This window comes from Filicampus tigris, chromosome 7 (assembly GCF_054856515.1).
Source record: "Filicampus tigris isolate MCC_2025a chromosome 7, RoL_Ftig_1.0, whole genome shotgun sequence".
Lineage (NCBI taxonomy): Eukaryota > Metazoa > Chordata > Actinopteri > Syngnathiformes > Syngnathidae > Filicampus > Filicampus tigris.
In genome coordinates this window covers 18,502,022-18,517,834 of record NC_141223.1, presented here as the reverse complement: position 1 = coordinate 18,517,834, position 15,813 = coordinate 18,502,022, and the positions used below count along the sequence as shown (strand labels likewise).

The 15,813-nt window shown below is 40.7% G+C and overlaps 1 protein-coding gene across 2 annotated transcripts; it reads right to left on the bottom strand.

The window, feature by feature from the left end:
* Window positions 1-361: 361 nt before the first annotated feature.
* On the bottom strand, window positions 362-14,110 carry bmp16 (bone morphogenetic protein 16). Of its 2 annotated transcripts, XM_086036744.1 has the most exons (4): window positions 13,771-14,110; window positions 5,071-5,158; window positions 4,752-5,037; window positions 362-3,958 (listed from the first exon to the last, which is right to left on the bottom strand). In XM_086036744.1, the coding sequence occupies exons 2-4, from the start codon at window positions 5,149-5,151 to the stop codon at window positions 3,003-3,005; spliced, it is 1,323 nt and encodes a 440-aa protein (XP_085892870.1). In that variant the 5' UTR covers window positions 5,152-5,158; window positions 13,771-14,110; the 3' UTR covers window positions 362-3,002. The 2 variants fall into 2 exon arrangements, with proteins under 2 accessions (XP_085892870.1, XP_085892869.1); XM_086036743.1 differs by having other exon boundaries at window positions 4,752-5,158.
* Between the last annotated feature and the right edge of the window lie 1,703 nt (window positions 14,111-15,813).

Genomic DNA, 15,813 nt, shown 5'->3' with positions numbered 1-15,813 from the left:
TTTTTCCCCTGGTATGGCAGCAATACACTTCAGTAGTAACGCCGGAACACCATTCGTGTATAAATAAGAAAAAATGAAAAAAAACATGGACATAAGCGTTTTTCACAGGACAGCGACGACATTTTTCCTTTTATTTGATTTTACTTTGGTAATGTTTTATTTTTTGTACCCAAATGTTGGGAACTTGTTGATTCTTATGTTGTATTGTATTTTTCTTTAATTGTCTTTATTGTACATACAGGTCATTTTATTTGAATAAGTGGTTTTGTGGCTTCACTTCTGTGTCTATGTAATAAGAATTCAAACTGCAGGCCGCAGAGTACGCACAAGTGCACAGAACAGAAAAATCTCACAAGCTCTCTTCTGTTCATTTTCTTTATTGGGAGCCATATTTTGAACATTTTACAAGCTGCTGCTGCTGCGTCCATGTTTTCACAAAGAGAGAAGAGAATGCGACACTGGAAAAACAATGAGCAGGGAACACGTCGTTTTGAAAGGCACAAAAATGTGTCATCATGATTTTTCTTTGCAGTTGGCACATGCAGACACAGCGAACAAGACTTCACTTCTGCAGTAGCGATGACACACAAAGATACACTTGCACACTTGCACTAGGGATTGCACCATTTAAGATTTTTTTTTAAGTCGACACTAATGTGGTTAAAGTCTAGTGGACATCGACTAGTCGCTGAACTCACAGGAGAAGGGAGAAGGAATGCTTTGCAATAATCTCAACTTTATTCATATAGCACTTTAAAACAACCATTGCTGCATACAAGGTGCTGTACATGGAGTACAAATCAATCATACAATAACAGTGAAAACAGTAAACCTTTGTCAACGAAGACTGGGAGTTACTTTGTGCTACTGCGCGCCAGTCCTGTGGTCCCAATGGTAGAAATATTTTAAGACTAGTGACGATCGGAATAACCTAAATTAGCAAGACTAACCACATTTCTCACCAGCCTATGTATGTACTTTCCCTCCGTGCAGATGTAAGAAGACTGTTTCGCCTTGTTAACTGGACATTTTGCTGCTCCACAGCGCATTACACAGTAGTCCAGTGACAGTAGCAGAACAAGTCGAAATTCTTCAGTAAATTGTCTAATTGGAAGACGAAATGACAAAAACACATAGTGATTAATCAACTTCAAGCTTTAAATGTTGATGCAGTGGAGCAAAGTCAATTTCTCGACTAGTTGATGAATTGGTTCGACCCCTATTATTGAATGGTCGACGTCACGCTCTAAACATATTTGTAGAGTAAAGCCAACAAGTGAACTAACTGGCTTTGACCCCATTAGTAACTAGTCAATGTCATGTTCTTAACCTTACCATGGAGTAGTAAGGTGGACTAGTCAATTAATCGGTTCAACACCTATCAGCGACTAGTTGACGTCATGCTTTAAACGTCATTGTAGAGTTGTAAAGTTGACTATTCAACGAATCAATTCAACCCTCTCTTGGCAACTATTTAACGTCACGTCATTGCTTAGTAGTAACGTCGACAAGTCAACTAGTCATATAGTCGATACAAACCCGAAGTCACAAACGCCCACACTCATTCATACACACACACCCACGCACACACACACAGAGCTTTGTTAGTGGACACGACTTATGTTGTGAATGTTGCTCAGCTAACATGACGCACAAACAGGTTAAGTTATAACTTACTTCATGTGAGTGTGCAGTTTCTTAAATATCACCAAGATTAAATACACCACAACGCTGCAGCCTTTAAATACATTTTAAGTTAGAGAATGGCACGGTGGCAGATTTATATGGAATCACGTCCGATCATCTTCACCTCTGCAAAGAAAAGTTTTCTTTTAAATAATAATGGAGTACATTCAAAACAAAAGCGCTGTATTTTCTTTCTCAGCATTGTTGATTTTGTTTTGTATTTAAATAGCTGGTGAGACATCAGTGCTTTCGAGGACAACCTCAGCCTTCCTCTTGGTAGTTTTTTGTAAAGATACTTTGATTACTGCAGTTTACCGCTGTTGCAAAACAATGTCAATGTTGCCTCGTTTTCCCACTACACTGTAGCTGCTCACGTCTGACACTTTTATATTGACATTATTGGTGAACTACTGCTACTAGTCAGTCACTATTCAAGAAGCTTAAGTGGGGTACACACATACCAACAGGTCAACCAATTTTTCAACATGAGAGAATCCACAAATAATGAGTAAAAAAAATAAAGCACCAATTGTGTTGTTACTTCTCCCATAGCGTGCGGTATACTCAAGATGTCCGTGGCTCTGTCAAACTCAATGTTGAAGACACATGTCTTGCCATTTGCCATTATAAATAGTTAACAAGTTTAACAATTCCGATTTTAGGGATATTCTTTCCGAGAAGTTGAAATGCCAAAAACACACGATTAGTGAATAGTCGACTTCAAGCTTTAAATGTCAATGTGGAATATTGTAGTCGACTAGTTGACTAACCTATTGAACCTCTATGAGCAACTTGAAACTTGTCGACATTATGCTTTCACATTTTTGTGGAGGGGGACCTTTGCTGACTTTAATCATAAGGGTGTAAAAATGCTTAAATTGGGCAGATATGCCAAAAACAATGATTAGTGATTAGTCAACTTCAGGCTTCAAAATTCAGGGCGGAACAATATAGTCGACTCTTGGACTTTGGACTAAACAACTCAATTAGCAACAATCAATTAACATCATGCTTTAAACATTTTTGGGAGTAGTAAAGTCAAACTTGGTCCAATTAACGATATGTGTGTACCCTGCTTTAGCTGTTCCACCCCACTGTCTCAATTTTGGCAGCTGTAGCCCCCTCAGTTAAAAGTTGTCAGATTTTGACTCATGCTTTCACTTCTGTGTGATTTTCACAACTTGTGGTACCGTGCAGTGGAAAAGCAGCACAACATTTTCTGACATTCATGCTTAGGCTGAGATTTCCCTCAATGAAGAGCATTCAGTCGTCATTTCGCCATTGTCTTCCTCCCCAGCCGGTGTCTGTTCAGCACGCTACCGGCACCCGCAACCCTCCACCACCATGTCCTGGTAGTTCTTCAGCACCACGCGGTCCTGGGGGTCCAGATAGAGCAGGGCGATGGGGCTGAGCGACGTGGGCACGCAACAGGCCCGCGGGACGGCGCCGTTGACCGAGTTGACCAGCGTCTGCACCATGGCGTGGCTGGAGGAATTCATGTGGTCAGCCAGGGGGAAGCGGCACTCGCCCAGGCAGAAGAATGCATCATAGCCGCTGGGCGCGATGATCCACTTGTGCCAGCCCACGTCGTTAAAGTCCACATAGAGGGGATGGCGGCGGCAGCGGTTGCGGGAGAGGCGCTTCAGCTTGGCCCCGCGACCACCGTTCCGTTTCACCCTCCCCGTCTGGCCCCCCAAGCTCGGTGTTTTATACGTTTTATCCCGACCCCACTTTTGGTCTCTATTCCAGCTTTTCCTGGGCACACCGCCGAGGTTCCTCCTGGCGTGTTTAACCAAAGGCTCTCCGCGCCCGTCGTGACTATACGTCACCAGGAGGGGCCTCTCCTGGGCCCAGGTGTGCTCGTCCTGCCCCACAGACCTACATACCCTCAAGTGGCCCCCCCTGTGTTGCTCCCCTTCCCCCTGACCGGTGTTGTTCTCCGATACCACCTCCAGGAGGAAGCCAAGGTGGTCCGCTCCGTTCAGGGCCAAATCGAAGAGCTCTGCCTTCAGGCTGAATGCCTCCCAAAGGCTGCCGGTTGCATGACTTTGAGGCTCAGCGGCGAGGAATCTGGTCTCTAGCAGGATGGGTCGGGGATCCTGTCGATGTCCAGAGAGGTACAGGTTCAGTCTGTGGGATCCGGGGCCAAGGGAGGTGGTCCTAGCGGAGCGTAGGAGGCGGAGCTCAGCCGAGAGCACCTTCTCATCCAGGGGGATGGAGGAGATGTTGAAGGAGATGTGTACCCATTTTTGGTCCTCTGCTGTGAGGGGCTCTAGGAGAACAAGAATGGGACACACTTTTGTAGCATATAAAACAACACAATTATTTGATTTACTTATTTATTTGGTAATTGCTCTCTAAAAACAATTGAGTTAAAAATAAGACAATTTTGCGTCCAAAATTGACCGATACACTAATTGGGTCAATTTGACCCAACTTCTTGCTTTCTGCAAAAACAACCCAGAATGTTGGGTCAAATTGACCCAAGTAGTGGATCGGTCCATTTTTGACCCAAAATTGTGTTATTTTTAACCCAACTGTTTTTAGAGTGTGAGAACAGTTCTATCTATCTATCTATCTATCTATCTATCTATCTATCTATCTATCTATCTATCTATCTATCTATCTATATCAACATGCCTACATATATATATATATATATATATATATATATATATATATATATGTATATATATATATATATGTAATAACATTAAAGTATTTTCAGATATTTTTTTTTTTGGCCTACCGCCATATTCACAGATTTTTGCTATTCGCGGGCTGGCCCAGTCCCTATACACTGTAGAGTATACATAGACACGTGTGTGTGTATACACGTACTACAGCAACCCATCTAATCTATTGTGAACGTGTTTAAACCATATGCCATGTTTTGATTGTTAAATGAGACTTGTCAACGATATCTGCACCTGTCATAAAGTAGATTTATCACCATGCGCTGATAAAAGAGAACATACAAACAGCTTCGATGGTACAGGCTAAAGGTCCTTTGCTTGCTCTCATTTTGAGACTGGTATGTGGTCAGGGTGTAGCAGTGGTCTTACCGGTGTGGTGAAAGCTTCGTATGGTGTTGGCCTGCTGCACATGCTGGCTGGGGAAGCTGAAGGTGGGGTCCTCCAGCAGGTGGTACTGCTGCTGTTGGAAGCGGTACAGATCAAGGAGGTATCGAGGGATCGGCACGCCGGGCTGAGGGTTGGGCTGCGATTGCAGGCCCAGGCGGCTCAGCAGAAGACTCTGGATGGTCTGAGCCAGGCCCGGCTCCAAGGGGGAACCGATTGGCGGGGGATTGGAGGTGGCCGGCGACGTGCCGGCTAGTCTGCCATTGTCGACCTCGCCGGTGCCGGCTAGTCTGCCATTGTCGACCTCGCCGGTGTCACTCTGGCCACCGGACGAGGCTTGAGGTAGCAGCAGGACCATGAGGAGCAGGAGGTTAGCAAGGAGCATGGTGGACCTAACATGAGGAACAAGATAGTGCTCAAGTCAAGAATTTTATTTCATAAAAAAAGACATTTGGAAATATAGTGGAAAGTTATAAACCACTGTCATGGAAAAATCTTAGATGGGCAAACATCAAAGGAGCATGTTTTGTTTTTTCTTTGGATTTTTGTAACACGAATGCCACTCAAGACATCAGCATTCACAAGCAGTGGTGTGCGGCAGCCTCAGGCATCTACAGTACCTGTGGAGGCATGCACAGCAGCTAATCCATTGAGAAAATAATTGATATAATTTATGTATATGTATATATTTATGAGTTTTTTTTCTCCTCCCCAAAATCATTTCATTTTTTAAATCAGTTTTAGCATTAGTTTGTTTTTTAAAGGTGTCAATAAGTATTGTGTAATAAAGTAAAGTAAGCTACAATTCCCAAATGACTGAAAACGTCCTTTTCCCATACATTAATACCGAAATAAATACATTGAAAAATCCGTCCTGAACGCTCATGTATGAAATTGACAAATTTTAAAATGAAGGAAATTTTTGTTAGTTTTAGATGGCTTTATAAACATAAGACGTAGTTTCAGTTAGCATTTGGAAAAAAGCCCCACTAATTTTTATATAATTTTGTCATTTGGTTTATGATTTTTTTTTTTTTCAAATTTAGTTTCAGTTGGTTTGTTTGTTTTCATGAACTAAAATGACCTTGGTACAGAGAGAGCCCAGTACATGCCCGACCTTTCCAGAGCTTCTTAATAGCACAATCACTCGCAATTCTTACTTCCTTAGGAGTATTAATTAGGGCTGATTTATAGAAAAAAACCCAAAGATATCTAAGGTATTACTGTACTATACTATCTCTTTCATTAATTATCTACTCTCCCTTTTAATTAGCATCTTATCTACTCTCCCTTCTAATTAGCATCAAGCCCTAAAAAAAATCATTGCTTTAACAAACTGCAGTGAGAGGTGACACACAACAAGATGAGCTCGAAATCCTCCCGACCCATCCCTCAAACTTTTTTTGTGTGTGTGCTAGCGCGGGAACGTAACCACAAACTGGGAGGTCACACAATTACAACCACGGCTAACAGCATCTTAAGACAGATGTTAATAAGTCAACTGGTCATTAAAGAGCTAATGGCCCTCTTGTGGTAAAAAATGAGGTGAGGTGTAAAAAAAAAAAAAAAAAAAAAAAAAAAAAAAAGGTCAAGTATAAGAAGTCAGACCAAATCTGATGAAGAAGATGCAAAGCTAAAAAAAAAGCGTTATTCCTTGAAAAAATGTTTTTGTCTGCCCTAAGTTATTATAGTTAATAAAATTGAGAAAATGAAAGCTAACTGAAACTACACCTTCTGTTTATAAACTAAGAGCTCTAGCTGTTATGAAATGCGCTGTATAAATAAAATTCTATTGTATTGTATTGTAACTATAATTAATGCAAAAATGTCCTTCATTTTCATCTTTGTCAATTAATATAGTACATGAGCTTTAGGAGTTCATTTTTTATATATTTATTTCGATATTGCTGTATGTCTGCACAGAAGAAGGAAGGTCAAACTGTGGTATGATAATTTTCTTGATTACACTATGCTTTTCTCATTCACTGTTCAAATACTCTATATATTTTAGAAAACTAAAACTAATAAAAATGGAACTAAAATGAAGCATTAAAAAAAAAAATCTAAACAAACCTGCTCTAAAAATGAATTAAAACTAACTGAATGTACAACAACAATAGTCCAAATGAAATAAAAACTCACTACAATGAAAAATCCCAAACTATTATAACCCTGGTTTGCCCTCTTTATCTCTTTATGAGGCATCGAATCGATTAACGCCGAGATAAGCGAAGCGTTTAGGGCCGTAATGCACCGCTAATCTGGCCACATTGTCAGAAAAGAGGTTAAATCGAGGCTACAGGTGTGACCGTATCTGTTTATGCTTTTATGCGTACGAGATTGCGTACGCCGGCCTACCAACGCGGGTTCAAAGGGCACGAGAAAAGCAGCGTGGGACTGTCCATTACAGTGTCACAGCCGGCCCCCACCCGGCAGGGATCATTTCACCTGAGGCGAAGGCAGCACAGGACAATTACAGACGAGACACCTCTCCCTTAAAAGCTAAAAGCGCATCGAGGACTCCTGTACTTTTCTCACCTACTAAAAGACACAGAGAGGTTCAAAGGTTCACACGGCAGGAGCAGGTCTTTTGCAATTTATTTAAGGCACAAACAGAGAGGTGAAAGAAAAAAATACTGACAGTAAAACTTTTATGAGACTTAAAGCCAGACTAGAGTATGAGAAAAATGCTGTGATGTTTTGAGATGAGGCTGAGGCTGTGCATTTATTTACTTTTTTACATTTTTGAGTATAACATCAAAATTCTACAAAAATAACGTACAAAAACAACGTACATACTCATGAAAGAAATATATATATATATTTCCAGATTTCCACCTTAAGGCAAAGAAGTAGAATGTTATGCAACGACCAAGCTCTCTCTGGCCCACTCATTTAATTTAAAGTGCCCCAAGCACATTGGTTCCTCCCACCATTGTATTGACATTTTTATGATGACCCCTCCCACACAGAGATGTTTTGTTCTTTTCACCCAACATTGCCTTGGGATACATTTTTTTAAGAGAGACTGTGATGAATTTTTGGGGGCTAAGGTGAAATGAAGGTTTTAAGGTTGTGTCCGCCATAAGACTTATTGGATGTGACCTGACCTCAGTGAGCAGCAGACAGTGTGGCGATCAACTCCCATCCTCTCTTTTTATCTGTTTATTTCAACATGCCTTTTCCCCTTCCTCCTTCACTACAACCATGTCTTTTTTTTTCTCGACAGGGACCATGCAGTACAAGCAAACATAGTGCCCTCTATAAATACTGCCCTGCCCCCTGGTTTCGATGTTCGGTGTTAAAAGCCTTAAAATGAATTCATTTTTCATTGCAGAAGCATACTCTCATACTGACAAGTGTAGAAATGGAGACACAGAATCAAAATCCTCCCATGATCTTCCCAGTCCCCAGACCTCAACCTCATTAAACACCTGTGGAGTGAGCTAAAGAGGAGATTGCAGAGGTAGGGGTCCTACCCAGGTCATTGAATAATTTTTCGAAAACAAAAATGTGAAGATACCTCTATCTGTGTTCATTTTTTTTTTTTTGTAGTGTCCAATCTTTAGTTTATCGCCTATAAAATGGCCGTCCGTCATAGGTAGATAGACGGAATGGTCCGTCACATACTGCAGGCGGAATGCCCAGCTTTGAGAACAGAGATGGGCAATTTAAATGTGTCATGTCATCTTCCAAACCGCTTATCCTGTACCTGGTCGCGGGGAGTTGCTGGAGCCTATCCCAGCTGACAATGGGCAAAAGGCAAACTACACCCCGAACTGGTCGCCAGCCAGTCGCAGGGCACACACACACAGACACCGTCACTGAGCGGGAACCGATCCCACGCTGCCCGCACACAACTCAGGTGTGTGTACCACTACACCATCAGTGACCCCAACTTGAATGTGCTCTTAATATATTTCATTTTTCATTAACATTAAGTACAAATACTCATTTTGTGTATTTTTTTTCCACAAAAATCAACTCAGTCAAAATGTTGATATTATTGAGGTACAGAGGTCCCTTGCTATATCGCGGTTTACCTTTTGCAGACTTGCTACATCGCAGATGTTTTTAAGGTGCTACTTTGCATGCTGTTTTTTACAGCGTACGAACCCGTATTGTGTCCTAATTGACTGCCTGTAGTTTTTACAGTGAAATTAAGCATGCTGTGTTTTTTTTTTCGGGGGGGTACGAGGGGTTGTAATTGATAAATAGATAGATATTTAAAAGAAGGAAAAAAACGTTCCTCCCCAATTTTATTTTATTTTTATTTTTGGGGGGGTTGGATTCAAGAGGTCAGTCAGTGTGGCTTCTGGTAGCCAGTTGCCCATTGCTGTATTAAAAGCTAACGAACATACCTTAACCAGGTGTGGCAATAATTATGGAGGGCAGTGTAGTTATAAACCTGCAGCTAATGTACTGCATATGGTGTTTATAGCAAGTGCTAATTCTCAACTCCAGTCCCCAGTTGGGCTCTTCCACAATATTGCAATACAAAATAAAATGTCAACTATACATCAATTGAAAAGGCCATACCACACAACTGAGTAATACTAATCAATAATCCAATGTTGCATTAAGATGACATAAAACTTTCACTCATTTTACCTCAATGTCTTCCTTTTCAGCCTCTACTTTCCCCGCCCCTTTTGATTCTATTTTTCCAAAGCCTTATATGAATGGTGTTTTTGCGGAAGAGTGCGGCACATGGAAGGCCCCTAGTGTCACCACAGCTGGCTGATTTATCCACCGCCGCTGTCTTCATGTTACGCCTGGTCCTCAACTTTCCCTTCCTGTTGCTCTTCCCGTCTTTCTTTTCCCAAATTCCTCCTCTCTCTCTCTCTCTTTCTCTTTCTGACTTCTCAGTCCCCTTCTACAGCTCGCTCGCTGCTGCGCTTTGGAACATGCTGCTTGACAGCTAAAGATTCCTTTCGCTTAAAATTGAGCTGCCGTGAGATGGCTAACTTCGTTTCGGTCATTTTTAGCATCTTTATGATGAATACTGGTCTAGATTTAGTTTATAGGGGGGGCAGCCCTTTACTGCACTCTACACTCTTGCTGATTCTTCAGCCCAACACTGGATTAACTGCAACATCTGAGATAGCTGTGCATATAAATCCAGTTTCAGAAAGTATTAGTCCCGGTGCCAGTGCATCTGCATGTTAGTATCAGTAAATGTTATAAAATTACAACATTCACAAAATATTGATAGGTTTGACGGCTATATTTGGACTTAGATCACTATTGCGCTAAACTTCTTCCTCCCAACCCCAGTTTGTTTCTTTTCTTCCAAGCCATCAAGATGAAACCGAGGATGATAAACAGTACCTCAGTTGTAGATAAAAGTGCAAGCAATATGATCCAATATTTATATCCAATGAGCTAATTCCAAAATCATTTGGTAAAAGGCCAAAAATCGGAGGAAAAACACAATTTCTGTCAAAATGTATTTCCATAAGAAGCAACCATCATCATATAAATCTCCCAGATGTTATTGCAGCCACAACATTATTTTTAAAATAACAAAATTGTACTTACCCTACTGTAGTACTCAATGGTTCAATTTCATGTCACTTTCCATGGTAAGATCATTAAACAACCTTTTCTGGGAACCGAAATTGCTTTCAGTTCCAGCAAAAGACTTTTAACCTCGTGATTTTTGCATTAGATTACAATCATATGTTCAGGTTATGGCAATACATGATGTATTTTTTATTATGTATGGGTCTCTTGGAGGACTCAAAAGTTTAACACACATGCTTGCACACCATGTACTTGACTGCAAACGCACAATGGCAACACAATTAACATCAATTCATGAGCTCCAGAGTTGGATAAAAAGTCCAAATCCATTTGTACGCCCACACAACAACTTTGACAACATTGTACTCATTTGCAAGGAGTTTGGGCCCCACTGGACATTTTATTAGGTACACCCGCTGCATCAACACAACATATGTCCAAAGAATATTAGAGAAGTATTCATTTAAGAATACTATTGCAGTGCTGTGGAAGTGCACTACATCTTACTAATATTTTCCTAATATTTTGGTTACCCAACGAGCGGGCCAAAACTATTAGAATTAGAAATTCAGAATAATGAAGTGCACCTCGACTAGCTACAGTTTTGCAACATGTTTATTTTTGTGGTCGTAGTTTGCATTGGTGCAGAAGTGCACCACGTTGTCCTGAAAGGTGTTCCTTGTATTTTGGGTACTTTTCAAGAAGGGCAAAATATTTGACATATGTCTCAGCGTGATGGTTGATGGAAATGTTGGAAGTGTGGTTTAGCATCAGGAAATGACCATTTTTTGTGTATAGCAGTGAGTCTCAGTGGCTTCAACTTTTTTTTTTAATCCACTACATTACTTTTACAGCTGAGTAGAGTTCAGTTGTATTTAACTTAAGTACAATACAGTTGCTTTTATCTGTTACTGCTGTTTGTTTTCAAACATTTATTCAGGTACAATTTGCATACAATCATTTTCTAAATACAGGTTTTTTCCCCCTCTATATAAGCACAGTGTAAATGTTCAAAACTCTGCGTTACAGTTTATATAACAGTATCTTAGATACAATATAAAAAGTCTATTGTACGATATATCGTAACAGTATATCGTTTATATCGTGGATTTTTGTTTACAGTTTTACATTTACATTCGTCACTATCAGAAGATGTGAATAAATTCTTGGACCAGATTTAGTAGCAAGAAACCGTTCACAGCACTTTTTCTACTAGGCATACTAGAATGTTACTTGAAGCACTGCGTCATATTTATTCGAATTGTTTGCACTTTGCTGCATTCCTTAAAAATTGGTTTTATGACCAGATATTTTCAGTAGTATTATATACGTATTATATAGTTACCACTGCATATTTGTGTTTTTGTATTTTTATTTTATTTACTCTCTTACATCTTATTGTTTGGTCTACAGAAAATGTATACTTTAGAAAATAAATGGAGAAAAGCTTTTAAAAAATGCCATTGATTTCAAATGTTCTAAAATACTATATCAGGATACGAATCTGTATTGGGATTTGAAATTTCCCCGTATCTGGATCTAAATATTTGTCCATACCAAGCATATGTACTGTGCAAATTGTTACAGTGGCCTACTTACATTATTTTGACATTGGTCATGATGGTGGCACTTATGAGAGCTAAGCATTTTGTGAGGTGGCACTTGATGTAAAAAGTTTATAAACCACTGACGTACAGCAAAATGGTACATTGTGGTGAACAGGAGACAGAGCCCGCCCTTATGACAAGCTTGGGTGGAAATATTGACATAGCTCGCTGGTGGCTGCGAGCGTCACACTGCGTCTGACAGCTCGGCATTATGTGAAAAACACAAGACTGCCTGCTTTTCACATTAATAACGTTTTCGACGGCGGCGGCAGCGGCAGCAGCTTCACAAAGCGCTGGCTCAATTACTTGCTGCTCTTTGAACTAAATGGGAGCACTATTCAGGTAGCTTAAAGAGCTCTGGAGTTTGGATTGAGCGATTGCTGTGTTTGTATGCGTGTGTGCGTGTGTTTTCCCCAGTGTGACTAATGTCTTCAGCAGCACACTTCCAGACCAAAGGGCATATTTGGAGTGCTCGAGCAGCCCGAAAATGTCATCTAAGAACACCTAAAAAGGCCGCTGGTGACAGTAGTCATTAAAATGTAATGTATTCATATTTTTAATACACGTTTGGATCACGGTTTAACCAGTATAGAAAATGGATGAATGTTTGTGTCATGTCACGCAGGACTGATACTCCAAGTCCCACAATGCACTGCAGTGGCTGGTGTGTTGTCACGTAGCTGCTGTCATTCATGTACACGCAAAATGTGGTGATATGTTCTCTTAGTGGTATAAATTAGTCAGTTAGCGAGTATTATCCGCGTGCTGGTTCTTTGAGGTAAGCATACGGTTGGGTTTGAGGGCCCAAAAAGCATTTTGTAAAAGTTAAAGGTCTTTGTAAAGGTTTCATAAAGGGTCTAGCCCCAAAACAAGTAAGAGTAAACTCATTATTTTTAGACATGACAATTCAGATGCAAATATTTCCACTTCAGCACTACGGTTTAATTCAAAAATGGAAATTCATATTTTGTACATTCACTAAACAAACAGTATTCCATGTAAGTAAGTACAGAATAAAAAAATAAAAATAAAAATTCTCTGAAATGTGTTTGCCCACGTGTTTAACGACTCTCTACAATATAAAAGTTTCACTAATTGAATGGAACTAGTGAAAATAAACCTTTCGACAATATTTTAATGCAGGGATTCTCAAAGTGTGGTACCAGCAGTGGTACTTCAAGGAATCACTATCCAGAGACAGTTTAGTTGTATTTACCTTTTTAGTAGAGTTTTGTACTAATGTTCAAACATGTGCATAATGTTATAGTGAATTGCAGCATTATTATTTTCATGAACATTTGGACCTACTACGCTACTGTATTTTAATGTTGTCATTAAGGTGGTACTTGGAGCGCTCAGTACCTTTTTTTTAGGTGGAACTTTTGAGAGCGACCGTTGACATAATGGTCATTGTATCAGTAATACCGCACTGGTGGACACATGCTAATCACTCTCTGTACCTCCTGTATGTGTTTGTGTAATAAATGTATCTTTTGTTGTAGTGTCTTGTTTTGCTGTAGCACTTGAGTGGCTCCAACTATTGGAGACGAATTCCTTGAGTGTTTTTAACATACTTGCTTGATGATTCGGATTTAAAAGTAATACTGTAACTCATTGAAATGAGGTTTGGCAATGAGTGTGGCTAATGTCACTATTCATTTTCTTAGAAAACTAAAAACCCATTTGAATTAGATTTAATTGATTTCAACAAATAAATACGATAATACTCTATTTCTGCACCAAACCGATGGCTCCCACTTTTTGCAGTGCTGCATGACACTCCTTGGCATTAAAATCCCATATTTGCCCCTCAAATGCGTGCATGCGTGCTTGTGTGTGTTTGCGCGCATGTGTGTGTGTGTAGTACTCACCTCCAGGTGTGTTGGGATGTATGCAGTGTCCATGGCTTATCCTTGAGCTCCAGTGTTCCGATCCCTCGGCTCTCCCTCCTGCTCCTTTGGACAGATTGGATTGTGTCAAGTCTTGTGTGGACTGTTGTCGAGCTTCTCTTAACTAGAGCGAGTGTAAGTCTTTGTCAAGTAAATACTCTACGACTATGTTGTGTAATTCTCCCTCCATGTTGTATCCAAAGGTACGCTTTCCACCTAGGTGTGCTGCTTTAACACTGTGCAGGTGCTAATGTGTGTGCATGCAAAGAAGCTGAGTGAATGAATCAACTCCCTGTTGGACCTCAACCCTCTTACTATATTGTCCCGCTCCCTTCCTTTGCTGTCTCCTCCCCCTTTATCTCTCTTTCTCTCTCTCTCTCTCTCTCTCTCTCCCTCTCTCTCTCACACACACCAACACACGCACGCACGCACACACCCACATACTTGCTATCTTTGCTGTCTTTTCTGCCTCAAAGTGGCCACCATTTTAACTTTTTCCCTGCCACTTACTCCCCTATAATGATGTCACATTTGTTTAACCAACTAAACCAGCACATGACATAAAACATACTGACAATTGATCATTTTTCCCTTCCTCCCATCACAAACTCACCTGCTGCGTTTCAATAGCGCCATTGCTGTGGGACAATGGCTCCTTCATTATAAATATGTGGCCCCTATAACTCTGAATGGGATTCGGTTGGAATAAATAATAAAATCCAAATGTATGAATGGATGAGTCAGCGGCCCGTGAAGTCAGCGCAGTTTGCGTTTGTGATTGGGTAGGAGAAGGAAAAGAAAAAAAGGCAGGCGGTGCTTGTTCACTATTAGACAGGAGAAGCAAGGTGCACTCGTCCTTTCTGGAATTTGTATTCATGGAGTTGGCCCATGAGCAAACGTCTCTTTAGGATGCATCATCTCACATCTTACCACTCACACACGCATGCGAAAGCCTTATTCATCACAGCACGCACACACAAAAACAGTCACACGCACTCAAATTGTTTCCCATGAGAAGACAAAATGTTATCTGCCAATCAATTAATTTCTGGGACGGGAGACTGTGATTAAAGGATATGATTAGCACTTTAATGACTCAGTCACAATCTGTTGAAATTCCCTTCCCATTCATCCAACGGTCCATTTGATAACCCTAAAAGTCGTACAGTTTGAAAACAGCCCCTCATTTTGGGGGAAATTATGCCTCAAAAGTCATGAAAAAATGTGCAGTTCAAACAATCATGGGTCATCTAAAGCAGTGGTTTGTACATTTTTACACCAACAGGGCCCAACATACCGCTTATGTGACAGGCCAGTCCGCCCATCCGCTTATGACAGACGGCCATTTTGTATGCGATAAACGATAGATGGAAAACTAGTGATAAATAGTCGGAAGTCTATTTTTTTTCAGCCGGACAAAATGGCGGATAAACGGATGGCGGAAAGGTACGCCGGCTGTAGGCGGAAGGTGATAAACGGACCGCAAATTTTTAGTAAATTGCCCAGCTCTGCCTTTGATCCCCTTGGTCAGTCACCTGAACGCTCATAAAACATACTGTGATAATGGACAGTTTGCTGAAAAATGTGGGTTAAATGTATAAAGGCATTAATAGCTACTAGACATTCTTTCACATGTGATCTGCGGCTTTGCTGGCCGCTGCCTCCTCCTCCTTCCAAATGAGAGGCGATTCCAGCCTCCAGGTTTCCCATCCTCTGGAAAAGACGTCTGCTCCCTTGTCCCGATGACTTCCGCTGACGGGGGTGGAGAGAAACGTTTCAGCACCCACTTAGCAAGTCACCCGTCGTTGCTGCATCCTAGAATAGAGTAGGAAATCAAAATCAACCTCTAATCAAACGTTAAAGCGACATATTTTGGAAAATGAAACCCATTAATCGATCCTTTCTCCATAACATGATACATACCTCTATGGCGAAAGCACAAGCATTCTCACAGTAAACAAACTGGGCCGCACAGATATATGAAAACAAACAAACAAAACATAAACATCACACACACACAAAAGG

Bases quoted from the DNA above. Each gene is read 5' to 3' on its own strand.
- bmp16 (XM_086036743.1), bottom strand. From the start codon at position 5,151: ATGCTCCTTGCTAACCTCCTGCTCCTCATGGTCCTGCTGCTACCTCAA. The intron at 3,959-4,751 runs GTAAGACCACTG...TTGTTCTCCTAG, and splicing joins ACGAAGCTTTCACCACACCG to AGCCCCTCACAGCAGAGGAC.